The sequence below is a fragment of the Rhynchophorus ferrugineus genome, unplaced genomic scaffold, assembly GCF_030347505.1.
Source record: "Rhynchophorus ferrugineus isolate W39M unplaced genomic scaffold, kcgeb_rfMv2 rfM3, whole genome shotgun sequence".
Classification (NCBI taxonomy): Eukaryota; Metazoa; Arthropoda; class Insecta; order Coleoptera; family Curculionidae; genus Rhynchophorus; species Rhynchophorus ferrugineus.
In genome coordinates, this window is record NW_027472582.1 from 22,256,080 (window position 1) to 22,271,623 (window position 15,544).

At 29.4% G+C, this 15,544-nt stretch overlaps 2 protein-coding genes across 16 annotated transcripts in view; both read left to right on the forward strand.

Annotated features, from left to right (window-relative positions):
* The window catches only part of Wdr62 (WD repeat domain 62), a 168,543-nt gene extending 153,351 nt beyond the window's left edge, over nucleotides 1-15,192 (forward strand). For 4 of the 15 annotated variants that reach the window (XM_076398372.1, XM_076398369.1, XM_076398371.1 and 1 more), the window contains 19 exons: nucleotides 76-211; nucleotides 272-463; nucleotides 528-869; nucleotides 1,093-1,227; nucleotides 1,290-1,487; nucleotides 1,543-1,718; nucleotides 1,828-1,992; nucleotides 2,051-2,229; nucleotides 2,281-2,387; nucleotides 2,769-3,065; nucleotides 3,167-3,320; nucleotides 3,379-3,536; nucleotides 3,613-3,700; nucleotides 9,589-9,702; nucleotides 11,062-11,280; nucleotides 12,146-12,301; nucleotides 12,510-12,599; nucleotides 13,460-13,617; nucleotides 13,707-15,192. In XM_076398372.1, coding sequence (XP_076254487.1) covers nucleotides 76-211; nucleotides 272-463; nucleotides 528-869; nucleotides 1,093-1,227; nucleotides 1,290-1,487; nucleotides 1,543-1,718; nucleotides 1,828-1,992; nucleotides 2,051-2,229; nucleotides 2,281-2,387; nucleotides 2,769-3,065; nucleotides 3,167-3,320; nucleotides 3,379-3,536; nucleotides 3,613-3,700; nucleotides 9,589-9,702; nucleotides 11,062-11,280; nucleotides 12,146-12,301; nucleotides 12,510-12,599; nucleotides 13,460-13,617; nucleotides 13,707-13,907 — 3,265 coding nt within the window. In that variant the 3' untranslated portion in view covers nucleotides 13,908-15,192. The remainder of the gene's footprint in view (nucleotides 1-75; nucleotides 212-271; nucleotides 464-527; nucleotides 870-1,092; nucleotides 1,228-1,289; nucleotides 1,488-1,542; nucleotides 1,719-1,827; nucleotides 1,993-2,050; nucleotides 2,230-2,280; nucleotides 2,388-2,768; nucleotides 3,066-3,166; nucleotides 3,321-3,378; nucleotides 3,537-3,612; nucleotides 3,701-9,588; nucleotides 9,703-11,061; nucleotides 11,281-12,145; nucleotides 12,302-12,509; nucleotides 12,600-13,459; nucleotides 13,618-13,706) is intronic. The other 11 variants (XM_076398374.1, XM_076398377.1, XM_076398378.1 and 8 more) reach the window with 8 other exon arrangements.
* LOC143192665 (uncharacterized) lies at nucleotides 3,921-8,422 on the forward strand. Its single transcript, XM_076398141.1, has 9 exons — nucleotides 3,921-4,397; nucleotides 4,714-5,012; nucleotides 5,124-5,353; nucleotides 5,409-5,777; nucleotides 6,166-6,471; nucleotides 6,673-6,874; nucleotides 7,275-7,455; nucleotides 7,508-7,790; nucleotides 7,997-8,422. Exons 1-9 carry the CDS (start codon nucleotides 4,045-4,047, stop codon nucleotides 8,420-8,422), a joined length of 2,649 nt encoding a protein of 882 aa, XP_076254256.1. The 5' UTR covers nucleotides 3,921-4,044.
* Nucleotides 15,193-15,544: the final 352 nt, after the last annotated feature.

Sequence of the window (15,544 nt, forward strand, 5' to 3'; positions counted from 1 at the left end):
CAAATTATATACATAAATTATATATAATTTATATATTATTATACATATATACATGATTTGCTTTTTATAATACAGGCATATGGCAACGCCCCTACAGGATGCCAAGTATCCTGATACTGTAGCAATAACATTTGATGAACCTAACAACAAATTAACAGCAGTGTACAATGATCACTCTATTTACATTTGGGATGTATGCAACATTAGAAGGGTAATGTTTGTTAATAGAATATCTTCCAGATATCATTAACTATTTTAAAACCTGGTATAGGTGGGAAAATCTTGTTCCTTTCTTTACCATTCTGCGTGCATATGGGGAGTGGAAATGGCACCTACAAATAGTGGTTTACCACCTGGCAGTTTCCTTACGTGTAGTTCAGACGATACAATCAGAGTATGGACATTGGATAAAATGAACGATAAAAATAGTCGAGGAATGTATCAACAGAATATTTATAGCAATGTAAGAAACTCTTCGTGAGGACATCTTTGTAAAATATTCCAAGTCATAAATATATTAATTCCAGGAACTCTTGAAAGTGGTATACGTTGATAAAGATCTATCTTACATAAAAGATTTGGATATATCTGGGACCGTATCGACGGAAAAACAACCAGATCAAACGTCTTATGATGGTAAAAATGGCGTGCGATGCATCAAAGTCAGTCCCAACGGTAAACATTTAGCATCTGGAGACCGTTCAGGAAACATACGTATCCATGACATTGCTCAAATGAAGGAACAATTTAAAATAGAAGCTCACGATTCAGAGGTTTTATGTTTGGAATATTCGGCGAGTGATTTGTCATATAACTTATTAGCCAGTGCTAGTAGAGATAGGTTAATACACGTATTTGATACAAATAACGTAAGTAATACATTTTTCATATCATTATATTTTACAAACTTATAATATACGACATAATATCTTAATCTTGTCAACTACTTAATTTTAAAACAAAACAATCAATTTTAAAATTTTAATACATTTCCGTACCAAAAATTATTTGACCAACCTGTTTATAAAACCTAATTGAATCAAACACCTTTTTATATTTATACTTAGTTTTTAATGATTTCATTTACTTTAGGGATATGAATTTGTTCAAACTCTGGATGACCATTCGTCCAGTATTACTGCGGTTCGTTTCTTGAACCATTCAAATAATATACAAATGATATCTTGCGGAGCCGACAAGAGTTTAATATTCAGATCACTAGGAGAGGTAAAGTAGATTACATTTAAATTATACCTGTACTGAAATTTGAAGAATTTTGGTTTTTCCAGTTTGGTGGAAAAGCACAATTTGTTCGAGATCATAACGCTACAGGAAAAACAACGTTGTATGATATGGAAGTCGATACAGGACAAAAACACGTTTTAACGGCATGCCAAGATAGAAATGTCAGGATATATAATGTACATACTGGGAAACACACTAAGACATTCAAAGGCAGTACTGGTGATGATGGTACCCTTATTAAGGTAAGAAATGGTGACATTTAAAATAAGAATAAAATAAAGATATGTAATTTTACAGGTCGTTTTGGACAGATCAGGCATATATTTGGCAACGTCTTGCACAGATAAGAGTCTGTCTGTATATGACTATTATTCTGGAGAATGTATGGCTACAATGTGTGGACATAGTGAACTAGCAACTGGTCTTCGATTTACCAATGATTGTAGAAGATTAGTTAGTGCGAGTGGAGATGGGTAGGTTCACCTTCACGTTCACATATAGTAAAATATCCAAAATTATATCGTGATTAATTCCTACCTAACCTATCCTATTACCCATTTCTAAAATTTTATTTTTTTCTAGGTGTATATTTATATGGAGAATACCCCATGATATGGTAATAACAATGCAAGCCAGATTAAGCCAACAAGCTATCAGACAAGGAAAAATGTTAGAAACAGAAATATTTAATGAAACCTCAAACTTTGAATTATATGAAGGCATTTCCACTGCAGATGCCAACTATAGGTAACATGATATATTGGACTTTAACAAACTGATTTACTAAATTGTCTTATATATACAGATTTAGTATAGGTCAATTACCTCAGTGGGCTAAGAAACAGTTCACAGAAGAATCTAGTCAACCTACAAGCCTTACAAAAGGCGTAGCCGCACCTAAGGGTCGATGGGCTAAACGGGCAGAAACCAGTTTAGGCGTACAAACGTTTTATAGCAGTAACCCTTTACCATTTCCTAATTTGGGTAAGAACTATTACTGATAAACAAACCGTGTAACTACATGCTCTATTTCAGACAGAAGACCTGATTCGGATGGTTCAAAGGATAGTTCCTTAGACAGTGGTACAGAAATCAAAATGTACCAAGAGACGAAAAATGAAGCCATGACAATAACAACTAAGGTATTGAATTTTTTTTTAAATTGTGTACTCTAACATAAGCTATTTATGAATCTGCTTAAGTATAAATAATTAAAAAGTAACTTTATTTTAATAACTTTTTCTGTTCAAAAATGTTGATGTGTCATATGAGAGAAGAATTGTGACCATTCTTTATTACTTTTATTATTTCATTCAATAATGTGTTTATTGAATCTAACTGTACTTATTGAAGTATACTTTACCCTACATCTTTCTTATTAAAAAAATAAATATGTAGTATAGTATGTAGCAATTTTTATTACTCATTATGATTTATCGAATTTCTTAATAATACTTTAAAATTTTACTAACCCATTACTAAAACTATTGTATATGAAAGTAACTAAATATTTATAACGATAGGTAACTCCCAATATTACCATAAGAGATAGAAATAGGAGAGGAATAATGACTGATGACAGCGCTATTGGAGACGTCGAATCTACCGCCCATGAAGGAGATTTGGATTCAGATACTGACTATAGACATAAACCTTTGTATTACCCAACTTTGGCTGATTCACCTAGCGGTAGTGAGTTTACCGTAACAAACATCGACGCCGACGAATTACGAAAATCCCAAAGGAAAAAGAAGACTCCCCAAATTGTTATCCAACCAACAACAACTGGGACATACGATTCTGAAGACGATGATGATGATGTAAGATTAATCAATATATTTCGTATAATTTAGATTAAAGTTTAATAAACACATATTTGAAATAAACCTTTTTATAATCAAATTGTTATTATTTTATTAAGGCATCAACACCAAGTGGTGAAAACACTGATCGAAATCCAATGTCCCTTTTCTCGGTCAGTTCAGAATCTTTAGAGCAGTTAGGTATTCGAGAACGTTATTTACAATCGACATTTGAGAGTATGTCAGGAGCTGAAGCAGAACTTCTTACGCCATGTAAGTTTCTATAACTGTCAGATTGTTTTAGTGTATGTAAATGTTTATTGCCTTTTAGCAAATAAGTCGTCTTTCTCATCAAAGTTCTTAACGAACGGTAATCGGAACATCGAAGCTATCAATGCAGTTAAACAAACGAAATTAGATCCTGAAGCCATCAGAAAACGACAGGAACTTAACAAAAGGATAGCAGAAACAAAGAAAAAGTTAGAAAGCGTAAGCATTACATTTATAATATTACAAATATGATAATGATTTAATTCTGCATTTTATTATAAAAATATGTTTTAAGGTTGGACATGGTAGTCCACTTAAATACAGTCAATCCATCCATGACCTTAGCCATATACCAGAAAGAGATAAATGGTCCAAAAAACAAGGTAAGTTATACTATAATTGTTGCTAAGAGATTTTGGCACTAATATATTATTAATTTGTATCTAATGTACTAATATTTTTGATATCGCAAATCAATTATTAAAGAATGTTCTATTTATTCAGCTATTATATCAAAAACATTCTTTGATAATTTAATCATTTACTAACACTAACATCAATTTCACACGCATTCGTAGCGGATTCGGATAGTGCTAATGCTTCGTCTATCACGACGACCGATAGTGCCGATACCTGCAGTATTTGCACATTCAATAATGCCTCGTTCGACACTACGATACCATCCAGCAAAAGTGTTCCGACTGATTTACAACTTTGCGGTTGTTTCATGACTGACATCGAAAAGAACACGACCCAGTTAAGTCAGATATTTAACATGGGCGGTAGCGTTTTAAATCGCGACGGTAATTCTAAACCCTCTAGCGTAAGGACGTTGAATTTGGACGCACTCAATTTCGACGCTGAGAGTAAGCATTTCCGCGAGAGCCTCGAACAGGCTACTAAAAGTCCTGAACGAAGCCTGAATGATTTTATTCGACCAAGAAAACTGAAGCTCGATAAAACCTTGACGAAATATAAAATGCACAAAAGTTTGCCAGTAAGTCCGGTTAGTGAAGAGAGACAGTTTTCGGATTTCGTCGAACAGAAAAAGTGTTGTGAGGTTCAAAGACAGAGTTTCAGGTAGGATATATTTGTTTTTACTCGTATAAGTGATTTTATTGACATTCTATTATTTTCACTTGTGTCAAGTTCAATTATATTTATGATATTTTGTACTAGTATTAATTAGTATTGATTTTACTATTAATATAAATACAATATTCTATATGCTCTTCAAATAATATACAGTCTTGCAGTGTATAGTAACTTATTTATAGTATTTACTTAACATCATATGTTAGAAATAGGAAGAATAATAGGAATTTATATATATTACATCCAATGATGCTTGACATATAGTTATTGAAAATATGTTTCACTAGAAAATCTTTTCCAGCTATTTTTTGGATTTCGATTCGAAATCAACTGACGAAGGATTTAGACAGATATGTAACGATATTGAAAAATTTAGTGAAGATTTCAATAAAAAATACGATCAGATTGAAAGAAATTTTCCCGTAAAACCTGCAAAAGAAGAAGACAGTAACCCGGAAGACGAAGATGGCAATTTTAGTTCTGATTCGTTAGAGGATTATAATTTCTTTTCATATAGCACCAAGAAAAAGAAGAAAAATGTGCCACCAAGACGTTGCGTTTCTAATAACGAAATATATAAATATCAAGAAGAGTATATAGGTATATTTTGATTTATAATGAGTTAATGTTGTAGTGGTTTCATTACATATTTTCATATAAAACATATTTCCATAACTATTATTGAGAATATCTAAGAGACTTATTTTTTAGAGGATATTCCTAAAAGTGAGTCATTTTACTTGAATCAAAATTATTCAATGCAAGGAAGCCAAGAAAGCCTGCTTTCTGACGAAAATAATTTTGATTACAATGATTTTTATTCGAGAGGCGCTAAAAGCTATTGTAACAGTTTGGAAAGTGTAATCTCAAATGAATCAGATTGTAAAAGTGCACCTTTAGAGGTGTTATTTGAAGATAAACGAAAACAATTGATGTCAGAGGTATAATAAAATATGCCATTATGTTATTAATCTTATTCATGATATATTGTTTTAGACAAACTATAAAATGGTTCATTCTCAGAGTTTACCAAAGAACATATCTAATTACGATTCCGAATTATCCTCTAGTCTTCCTAAGAATTTCGTAGAACATCCTTTTACTCAAGCGCCAACTTCAAATCCCTCTCGCATCCTGAAAGTCACTTCGGGATTTGATACTACCACGCACAGTACTCTCACTGAGGCCAACAGATCTCTATGTTCGAGCAAAAAATCGAAGAGTAACGTGAAAACTTGCCAAACACAGACGGATTTCGAAACACCACAAGAGATAGTGGCAAAAAAATCGCGAGGTTCAGAAGATTTTCAAAAGAAATTGCTCAAGTTTGAAAGCAGTATAGCTCAAAGTTCTCATAAGAAACCGGTTAGTGAAAAAGGCATTTTTAAAGCGTTTTTTATCAACATAATTTTATTTTTTCTGAAGCTATGGTTCTTAAAAAAAAAGAGTTTTTTAGTGTTGTTCTTAGTTTTGTGAAGTTGTATTAAATATAACTAAATATTATTATTAGGCTTTATTGAGCTAGTAGAATTATTTGAACACAATGAACATATTATATATACTAATATATAATTATTATCATTGCCTGCTTATTTTTCTGATAAATGATTTAGTAGTTGCAGTGTGGATTATACTATAGAATTAGAATTAATTAAAAATCATATTTAAGTGATAAGTAAAGGTAATAGCTTAATTCCAGAACGCTTTAAAACTGTTTTTGTCGCCATGTTAGTGTTTGATTTATGCTTTCCAGGTTGCATTTTTTATTGAATCTTTGACTGCCAAATCTAAACCCCATTCTAAAGTCAGTAAAGAAAACGTTCCTGTTAATGTGCCCAAAGCTCACGCCAGAATTAATAACGAAAACGCGGAAATGTACATACCGACCTTAGCGTCAAAAAATAAACAATACAAGAGCAAGTTTTGTAATGTGCTTAATAACAAACCAGATCAGAACTTCGATATATTCGAAGAAAAAGGACATAATAAAAACAATGGCAACAATTTCACGTTGTCGACTATAAATTTTGAAAGAAACGGAAATAGAAATAATGTTCAGGTATATTAATATGAACAGTTTTACTGCTTATACTACCTTTAAATGTTTCAATATTCCTTATACATTTACTTTTATGGAAATAGAAAGTAAACTCTTTGAATATATACTGAAAGTAATATTGAAACAATTGTAAACTGTTGAAATCTCAAACATTATTATATAGAATTAATTAGATAATTTCAAATAACCATGATTTTTAAGGAGACTTCTAGTTTGGATAGGCATTTATTTGCTAAAGGATTATTAACTGCCAACGAAAAGATTACTCATAAGCCACCAAAAGCTGTTCGACGACATAGTTCCAAAACGAGAAAAAATAAAACAACCTATGAGTACATACGTAAAGAAGACTTTTATAAAAATAACTCAAATCCAATTAAAACAGAATCCAAAATATTTGAAGGTAATTATCCTTTGACTACTGGAAGTATAATAATCGGAAAATAAATTGTAATCATAATTTAATCAGTATTTGAGGTGCAATATCATTATATTGTCACCTTATATACTTTAGTTATTAAAAAAAAATTGGACTATTTTCTATTTCTGCAATACATTTTACTTCCAACATAAAGTACCTAAAGACCATAAAGTCATTTTTTTTGTTAATTCTACATTATCATTTATTTAATTTTCATTTATTATAATTTTCCTCTATAAATGATATCCTTATATTATTTTTTTTAATATTGGATATTTTATTCATTGGAATGGTTACATTGGAGTACAAGTTTTTTTTCAATATACCTATAAAATAATTTAAAAATATTTTTTCATATTAAAAAGCAATTTCCATTTTCCAGGCGAATCTAAAGCTAATTTGAGTGTTCTAAATAACAGAAAGAAAGACTCTCAAAACGTTCAAATCTTAACTAGCGAAAATACCATTGAATTAAAATTTAAAGAAAAAAATATTGAATGCGAAGTTGAGGCAGGTTCCAATTTGCACAAAAACAAGATGTTGAATATAAAACACGGCGAAAGGTATACATATTTATGATGTGGTTTAGACAATGTTAATATCAACTTATTTTAGCAGTTCGAAATTCGATACTGACCAACAGAACAATATACTGACTGAATTATACGACAGTTTAGATAAAAAATCTCCGCCGTCAAAAATGGACTTGGATTCCTTGGAAGTAAATTTGAACGTGAATACCACATACTCTGATACTGAATCAACTAAAAGTTTTTTCGATAGTTTGGAAATGAATGTTTGGGGTAAAGCTGGATGTGTTAGTAAAAACACGGCTTTACAGCTTGAAAATGCTTTGAAGAAAAAACAAAGTATTAACAAAAATACAGTTGACGATGAGGTAATACCTATTAAATACGAGTTTATTTTGGTACTTTCATCAATTTTTTAAGACTGGCAAACGTTTTGTTTGGTATTTTTATCTTTTCTAGTTTATCAATTGGTAATGTTAGTAAATATTTAAAGCAGTTATTTAAATTTTAATGGAACGAAACGTATGCTATAAGATAAATCTTACTTTCACAATAACTTTTAAAATATTTCTAGGAAAAAGGCGAAAAACGATTATCTCCACAAGACAAAATTGCAGCCGCTTTACAAAACATTAAAATCTTAAACGAAATTCAACGAAAAATTCATAAAATAAATACCTTGGTAGATATATACAGGAAGAATATTTCTAAAAGTAAAGTGAAAGTGCTATCGTCGATGTATGAAAGTTTAACGACTTCTCAAAGTTATTACAACGATCTGACTAAGCTACAAGCCACTCCACTTAAATATAGAAGACGTAACTTAAGTTTGCCAAGTTTCGTAGAACGACGATTGAATTTTGATAATAAAAATGCGAATAGTAGAAGTGAGAATTCCAGACAACAAGAGAAATGTATTGAAGGTGACGACAGGATTTTTAACCAGTTTGCATGGATATATTTAGATGTTAGCTTTATTGTTATGTGTTTTGTTGTATAACTATAATAGTTACAGCAGTTATATTGCCAAGAATGTGCTAAATGTTTATAACATTAGGTCTAGCATGTTAGCGCAACAAATAGCTAGAATATTATCAAAATCTTACATACCACAGTATTAACACTCACAATTTTTGTGCTCTATACCAAGTAATTTTATTTTAGATATACATAATAATCAGCACATTTACACAATACGTAATGACCTTGTAATATCCTTAAGATGTTAAGACAGACATTTATTTCTCTGTTCATATATTCAAAGAGAATTATGCGCCGTTGCATCTGATTAACTTGACTTCTAAAGAGATCTTCTTAATACAGGTCTCAAAGTTCTTCGTCAGGTTGACATAAGTATACAGTTCAATTTAATGAATTCTTATTATGATCAAATATATTAATAGAATATTCTCTGTGTTTAAAGATATCAATGAAATAAAAATAGTAAAAAATAGAGAGATTTTAACAACAGAATATATAGGAATACTTTATCAAATTTTTTTTAAATTAATATTTCAATATTATTCATTATTGCTACTGTGTCAACACATAATATCCAAAAAAATATGTAAACTTTTAAATAAAAGTTATATAATATAGTAAAAATTAATGTATTATAGTAAAAGAAAGAAATATTGATCTTACTTGTCGATTTTGTGTTATTATAATTTTGGTAATGTTCTAGTTTTTCTTTTTGATTATTAATTTATGAAAAACATATATTCAATGTGATTATTGTAAATAGTTTTTAATTTAGCTGTAAAAAATAAAGACGATTTTATTGATTAGTTTTTCAATTCGATAAATAAAATTTTTCGATTTCGAAAGTTCCTTGGTTGTTTCATCCCTTTATTATAACTAGCTTGCAAGAAAACATTAGCATGATAAAAAAAACGCATTGCCCTCATTTATCCATTTTTTATGTACTTTTTTGTTGTTATTTCGGTGTATTCACGGTTGGTGTCCTAAAAATCTTTACGTAACTTTTTCATTGCATTTCTGCGATTCGGTTGACTCGTTCCAATATTTTTAGTATTTGTACGGATCCATCGATTAATTTTTTACGCCTTTACCTATCGATTCTTAGGATATCAATGAATTAGATTGCTGTTGGAGCTGATACCCTCATTGTCATTATCGATTTTGTTTTTTTTGCATGTTTTACAGTTTATTTAGACGATACCTCTAGTCCTGAATCAAGCTTGCGGCGTTCGTGTAGCTTAAGCGATTTGAGCATGCAAAAAGCATCCAACATTGCCAAACGCAAACCCGAACAAACAGGTAAGTCGGGCGATTATGAACCCTTCGGTCAGATTGGGAATGATGTCAGTCAGTTTCTGCTTTTGTATTTCTCATATGTTTTGTGTTTTTTACTAGCTTTGTCTACGTGATTATTTAGATCAGCTTTATACACGATGTTAATTTTCTTACTTACACTAATTCTAATTACATTAACACTAACTTTGGCTTTTAATGTTAACTATCTTTTATTTTCTTTTTTTTTAGATTGTTTTATATTCTATTTATCTCAAATATGTGTGGGATTTATTTTCTGGAGATATATATCACATATATGTGTTAAAATAATTCAATTTGTTGATTTTTTATTAATCCATGTTTATAACATTTCAGTGAAGGCTATTTTTAATACTGTAAGATTAGTATGACAGTTGCAATAAAGTTAATGGTGTGAATATGCATCCTATCATATAGTTTCCTTGCAAAGAGAATATTTGTTAGAATATATTTACATGATGTTTTCTGGGTTTAATGATAACATGTGACTATTTTAATAACCAGTATTGAGTTTTTGGGATGGGATTTTTGTGACAAGAAATCTGTTCATCATTTTTTTTTATATTTAAGTCTACTTAAGATGACTAGAGTAATACTGCTCATGCGTTTATATGCTGAATATATATCTCTGCATTTATGAATTTCTGGGAACTTTTTTGTTGGACTCATAATTTGGTATCATTACAAGCAGTATGTATATGTTAATTGGCATGAAAATGTTGTATTTTTTGAATACAAGTTATACGTAGATCATTGCGAAAGTAACCTTTAGAAGAAAGGCAAATACTGATCATGACAGTATTAATAGTTACATGTATTTTACCAGTTTTAAGTTAACTTTAAAGCGTTATCAATTACATTAACCATAGTTGGTGAAAATGAAATTCTAAAATATATCATAAACAACGTTATAGTTGTACAGTAGGTAAAGTTGTCTTTCTTTCTAAATATTATTCAAGGTTAATTATATATTAGCCTGCAGTTGCTTAGCGAGTTTTATTTGTGTCCTTTATAATATTATTATTTGCTGTCTTTTGCTTTTTCATTTTGTACCTATGTTTGATATTATTTTATATTGCTCTAAAATAATTTAATTACATTAATATAAAAACGATATTTAAAATTCGCGTGATATTTAAATTATGTGATTATTAAATTAAAATTTTTACAATGATCTACGAGAACATATATTAAATATGATATATAGTTTCATACATGTTATGATACCAGTTATGTATATTCTGTAGTATACGGCATAATATAAATTATTTTTCTACTTTCTTTTTCTTTTCTTAACTGACTAACTCTCCGATGGATATCTTGACTAATTGGTAACATGTGTAGGTAAAAAACCTGCACCCCCCGCCAGGATAACACCACGATATGTTAAAAACAATTCGATGATGCGTAGCAAGTCCAGCGTGGTTCTCAATCAGCATTCAGATTCCGAAAACGATTCTCAAGATAAGAAGATGTCGAGGCTGATGAGACCAACGATTAGTTCACACAACAAAATTAGTCAAAAATCGTTACAGAGCAGAAAAAAACAATCATACTCGACAAGTATGTATATTTTTGGTTTGAAAAAAGTTGCTTTCCTATACACATAGACCAACACCTATACACAACATACCACTAAATACAGTGACATTTACACTGGTTTAAGCTTAGTAGTGTATCGTCATTTGCCATAGTTAAGCTGATATCACCTGCACATAACCGATGATGGCAATACAGTAGATAATGGATCCTAAATATTGTTAAACACAGTTAAATGTTATAAAAATACTTAATTTCCGATTTGTGTCACAATCGGAGATATTACTATTTATTACAAATAGATATGAACTAATTCTTTTTGGAGACACCATTTCATTTTAATGAAATATGTATTCATTATTTTCTTTATGAACATTATAAGATATTCAAATTCGAAAACCCAGAAAAATGAAAAAATAAACAAGTAATACATTTCATAATCTCCTTGACATGCACTAAAATATTTTTTAACTACATACTACAGTAAATATACCATATATGATTGTAAATCAAAATTTTATTATTTGAAAAATTTAAATATCAATTAGATTATCCTTTATATATTTAAAGCTGGTGCCCTTAGAATATTAATTGGTTTTAATTCACTGGATATATGCTGTATAAACCAATGCTTTCAGAAAAATTTGATTGCTGATATGACAGAACTTGCTTGGACTAATTTTCGTAACATCACCTATTTTTGTTCGTCTGTGTACTATAAAATATATTATTTAATTTACCACTTTTAGTGATTAAAATCGTCCATATCTATATTCTTAGTTTACACTTTTTATCACCAAAATATTACATGGTAGTGTAGTTACTGATAATATTAAATATAGTTATTATGTTTTAGTTTTGAATTAAATTTATTGTTGTCTGGTTTTAGGTAATTTGAATCAAGTCGGCATTGATAACGTTTCAACCTCAGATGATGAAGAAACTGTTAAGAAACCTCAAGTTCCTCCCCGCATGAGTCGGCAACAGAGCTTCGAAAATGGACAATCTGGAAAGAGGCACACGAACAACAAAGACCAAAAGAGAGGTAAAATTGTGTTTATATATTTTCTTTTATTCAGTAATATTATTAACAATGGTACGTTTTTATTAACATGCAAATTATACAAACAAAAATATGCTCTTTTATTTTAATATTAATTTATATAAAATGAGTGAATACATATTTTATTCTCGATATATACTATGCAGTACTAACAACACTAAAATATTTATACAATGGGTGTGCGTTTTAGCTTCAAGACATTCCATTCACTTTGATGATACACTAACAAATGAGGATCTAGACATATCCAGTGAAAGTATGGATTTATCATCCATTGAGTGTAAGTGGTTGAGTAACATGTCAAATATTAAAATTAAGCAAACTTAACTAACTAAGTTACTGATTTTAATTATATGAATTCTTATCTAATTATTTATTTATTCTCAATGTATGAAGTGTACAAATAAGTTCCTTTTGTTCAACAAAATAATAGGCCACCATGTAAAATAGTCCGATTTAATATATGACCAATTATATAATTATATTAAATATATCAATTACATACATAAAGCATTAGCGATTTTCTGTCTTCACTGTACACATTTTCTATTCTTCTAGTTTTGAGTCAACTAAGAGTCATTTGTAGGGGAAACTTTCACTTTGCTTCTGCAATTTGAAGAAATATACAGAGGGGCTTCAATTTTTTTAGAATATAAATAATAATGCTGAATGACTTCATAAAAAATAAATTACATCATAATGAAACATGGCACTGAACTAAACCATCATGGGATATCACCATAAAGTGATGTAGATAGCTTTGAGTCAATAATTGATTACCAACTGTCCTTATACTATCACTCACAACAACTTGTCTCGGCCTCACATGACTCGTGTCGTCGTAACGTGTTCTAGGTCACTTATTATTATAAAGCCAAAAAATATCGATCGTGATTGCCTCAAAAGATAATAAGGAATTTTTTAACTCTAAATTCTTATTCTGCCTAGAGGATGGCGAAAATGACTGATAATACACATTGTTCAAGTTTTAAAGTTACAATTAAAAATCTTCAGAACTGATTTGTACACTTTAAAATAATTAAACACATTATTCATATTTTTTTATATATTGTAGTTTTATGTATTGTATACTATTTTTATTAATTAATGTAGTTAATTTTATTTCAAAACTTATTTTAGTTTCCAATCAACTATGTGAAAATGTAAGCAAACAGCTAGTAAAAACAGCAGATAATGTAGTGAAGATATACCAAAAGTTGAAAGAGAGTGAAGAAACTGGAGATGTACAACCAGAAACACTCGATTGTATGAAAATGTCTATTATAAAAACGTATAAAGTGAGTAGCAATTTCAGTTTATTTTTCCCATATAGAATTAAACTAAATTAAGCAAATTTCACAATATTAAAATAATGTTTTCTTTTCAGGTTGTCCATGAATGTATATTTAATGAATTTAAGCAGAACAACGGAAACATAGACGTGAATCAAACAGACGCCATTAAGAAACTGAACGATTTAGTTTCAAAAGGCTCAACGGGGTCTGGCTCTGTCATCGATTTAATGCAACAGTATTCGGACATTTTATTGGATATGATGCAACAAAAAATACATTCAGCCAATATTTGATATTCACCTGGTATCTTTTTCGAACTGAATGTCTAGAAAACCTGATTATTCTCACAAAATAACGTCCCCAACTGTAAAGTCGGTTATTTTAAACCAACTCTACCCATGCCGACCTGAATGAGTTTGAGAACTGTGTTCGTTGTTAAATAAAACTAATGTACTGTGATTTTAACTCCTCTTTAATTACTATTAATGATTATTAATGCTTGAAAGATAATTCTCAATTTTTATGAAATTATGTGCAACATTGTTTTTGGCTTTAAATATTATAGATAGTGTGATTTTATAAAATGTACTACTAATAGTTTGGCCAAATTTTGTTTTCTTGTAAATCAGCCTTGATATGTAATTAATTAATTAATTGAGATATGTAATTGATAATAATAAAGTGTAGGTACGGATTTCTTAATAACGTCTCAATTTTTGATTTTACAAGGAAAAAAAATAGTGAATTTGGCCATTTTGTCAAGTCTTATGATAAAATAATATCTCGTAGTTTATTTTTTAATATGTAAGCTAACGAAAATAATCATTCCATTTCCAATGACTTTAATAGTAGAATTAAATACATGACTATGAATAATATATACACTGTGACATTTTAAATGAGTCAGGTTAATCATTAGTTATTCTTTGTGTAAAAGGGCCAAATTAGAAAATATAAGTGTTTTTGCAAAGTCCGAAACAGAAATATTAAAGAAATATATTAACCATTATAGAATTTGGTGTGCTTCCGATTTATTTCTTGTAAGATTAGATTGAACACAGGGTTTTAAAATTTAATTAAAAATATTCTATTGTTTCGAAGTGTATTTTAAGGGTTTTAAAATTTGTATTTAAAGAAATTTTAACACATTTATTATTTTATTTAACATAGATTTTCAATTTTATTCAATTGTTATCTTACTTATTTACCTAGGTAAATAAGTTTTCGCATATTAATCTCAACTAATTTCGGTTTTACAAATTTTATTATTTTTATTTTCATTTGTATTCGCTGGCCTTTGAGCAGATTGAATATAAATATTTAAGCCAAACTTTCTGTAACCTCATTTATAATTTCCGTTTTAATGTTATATCAAGTTTTTTATTATGTAATTTTTTATATTGTTATCCTGTTGTATGTACAGTTTTAGTTTAACACAACACAATAATTAAATACTTTTCGTATTAAATATGTCAATTTTTGTAACATCTATATTTAGTGGTAAAACATTGTTGTTATTTATAACCATCAGACTGTACTTCATAAATGGTAGTTTCCCTAATAAATTTGTGTTAATGATTTCTCTTCTTTTTATTTTACGTTGAAATATTTTATTAAAAAATATATGTTGGTAAAAAGTAATTTCACATTCGTTCATTTGCTGAAAGCGAGTGCAATGAGAACCTCATCCAAGATCAAACATCCATATAAGCTTGAGTCTGTTATCAGCTTAAAAATTCAGCACATCCATCTTCACATTGTTAGCTTACCCCTTCTTCACTGTTATCGCAAATATGTAAATGTTAAATAAGCCTGTAGCCAGGAGGAAACATTGTGGGACTCAAGATCAAATATCCCATATATGATTTAACACTTTTAAAATTTCTTGTTTCCATTATGTATTGGATTTCAAAAGGAATATATTTCAATG

Excerpts from the sequence above, each read along its gene's own strand:
- LOC143192665 (XM_076398141.1), top strand. The coding sequence starts at position 4,045 with ATGACTGACATCGAAAAGAACACGACCCAGTTAAGTCAGATATTTAAC. Across the intron at positions 5,354-5,408 it reads GAAAACAATTGATGTCAGAG|ACAAACTATAAAATGGTTCA; the intron begins GTATAATAAAAT and ends ATATTGTTTTAG. Across the intron at positions 6,472-6,672 it reads GAAATAGAAATAATGTTCAG|GAGACTTCTAGTTTGGATAG; the intron begins GTATATTAATAT and ends ATGATTTTTAAG.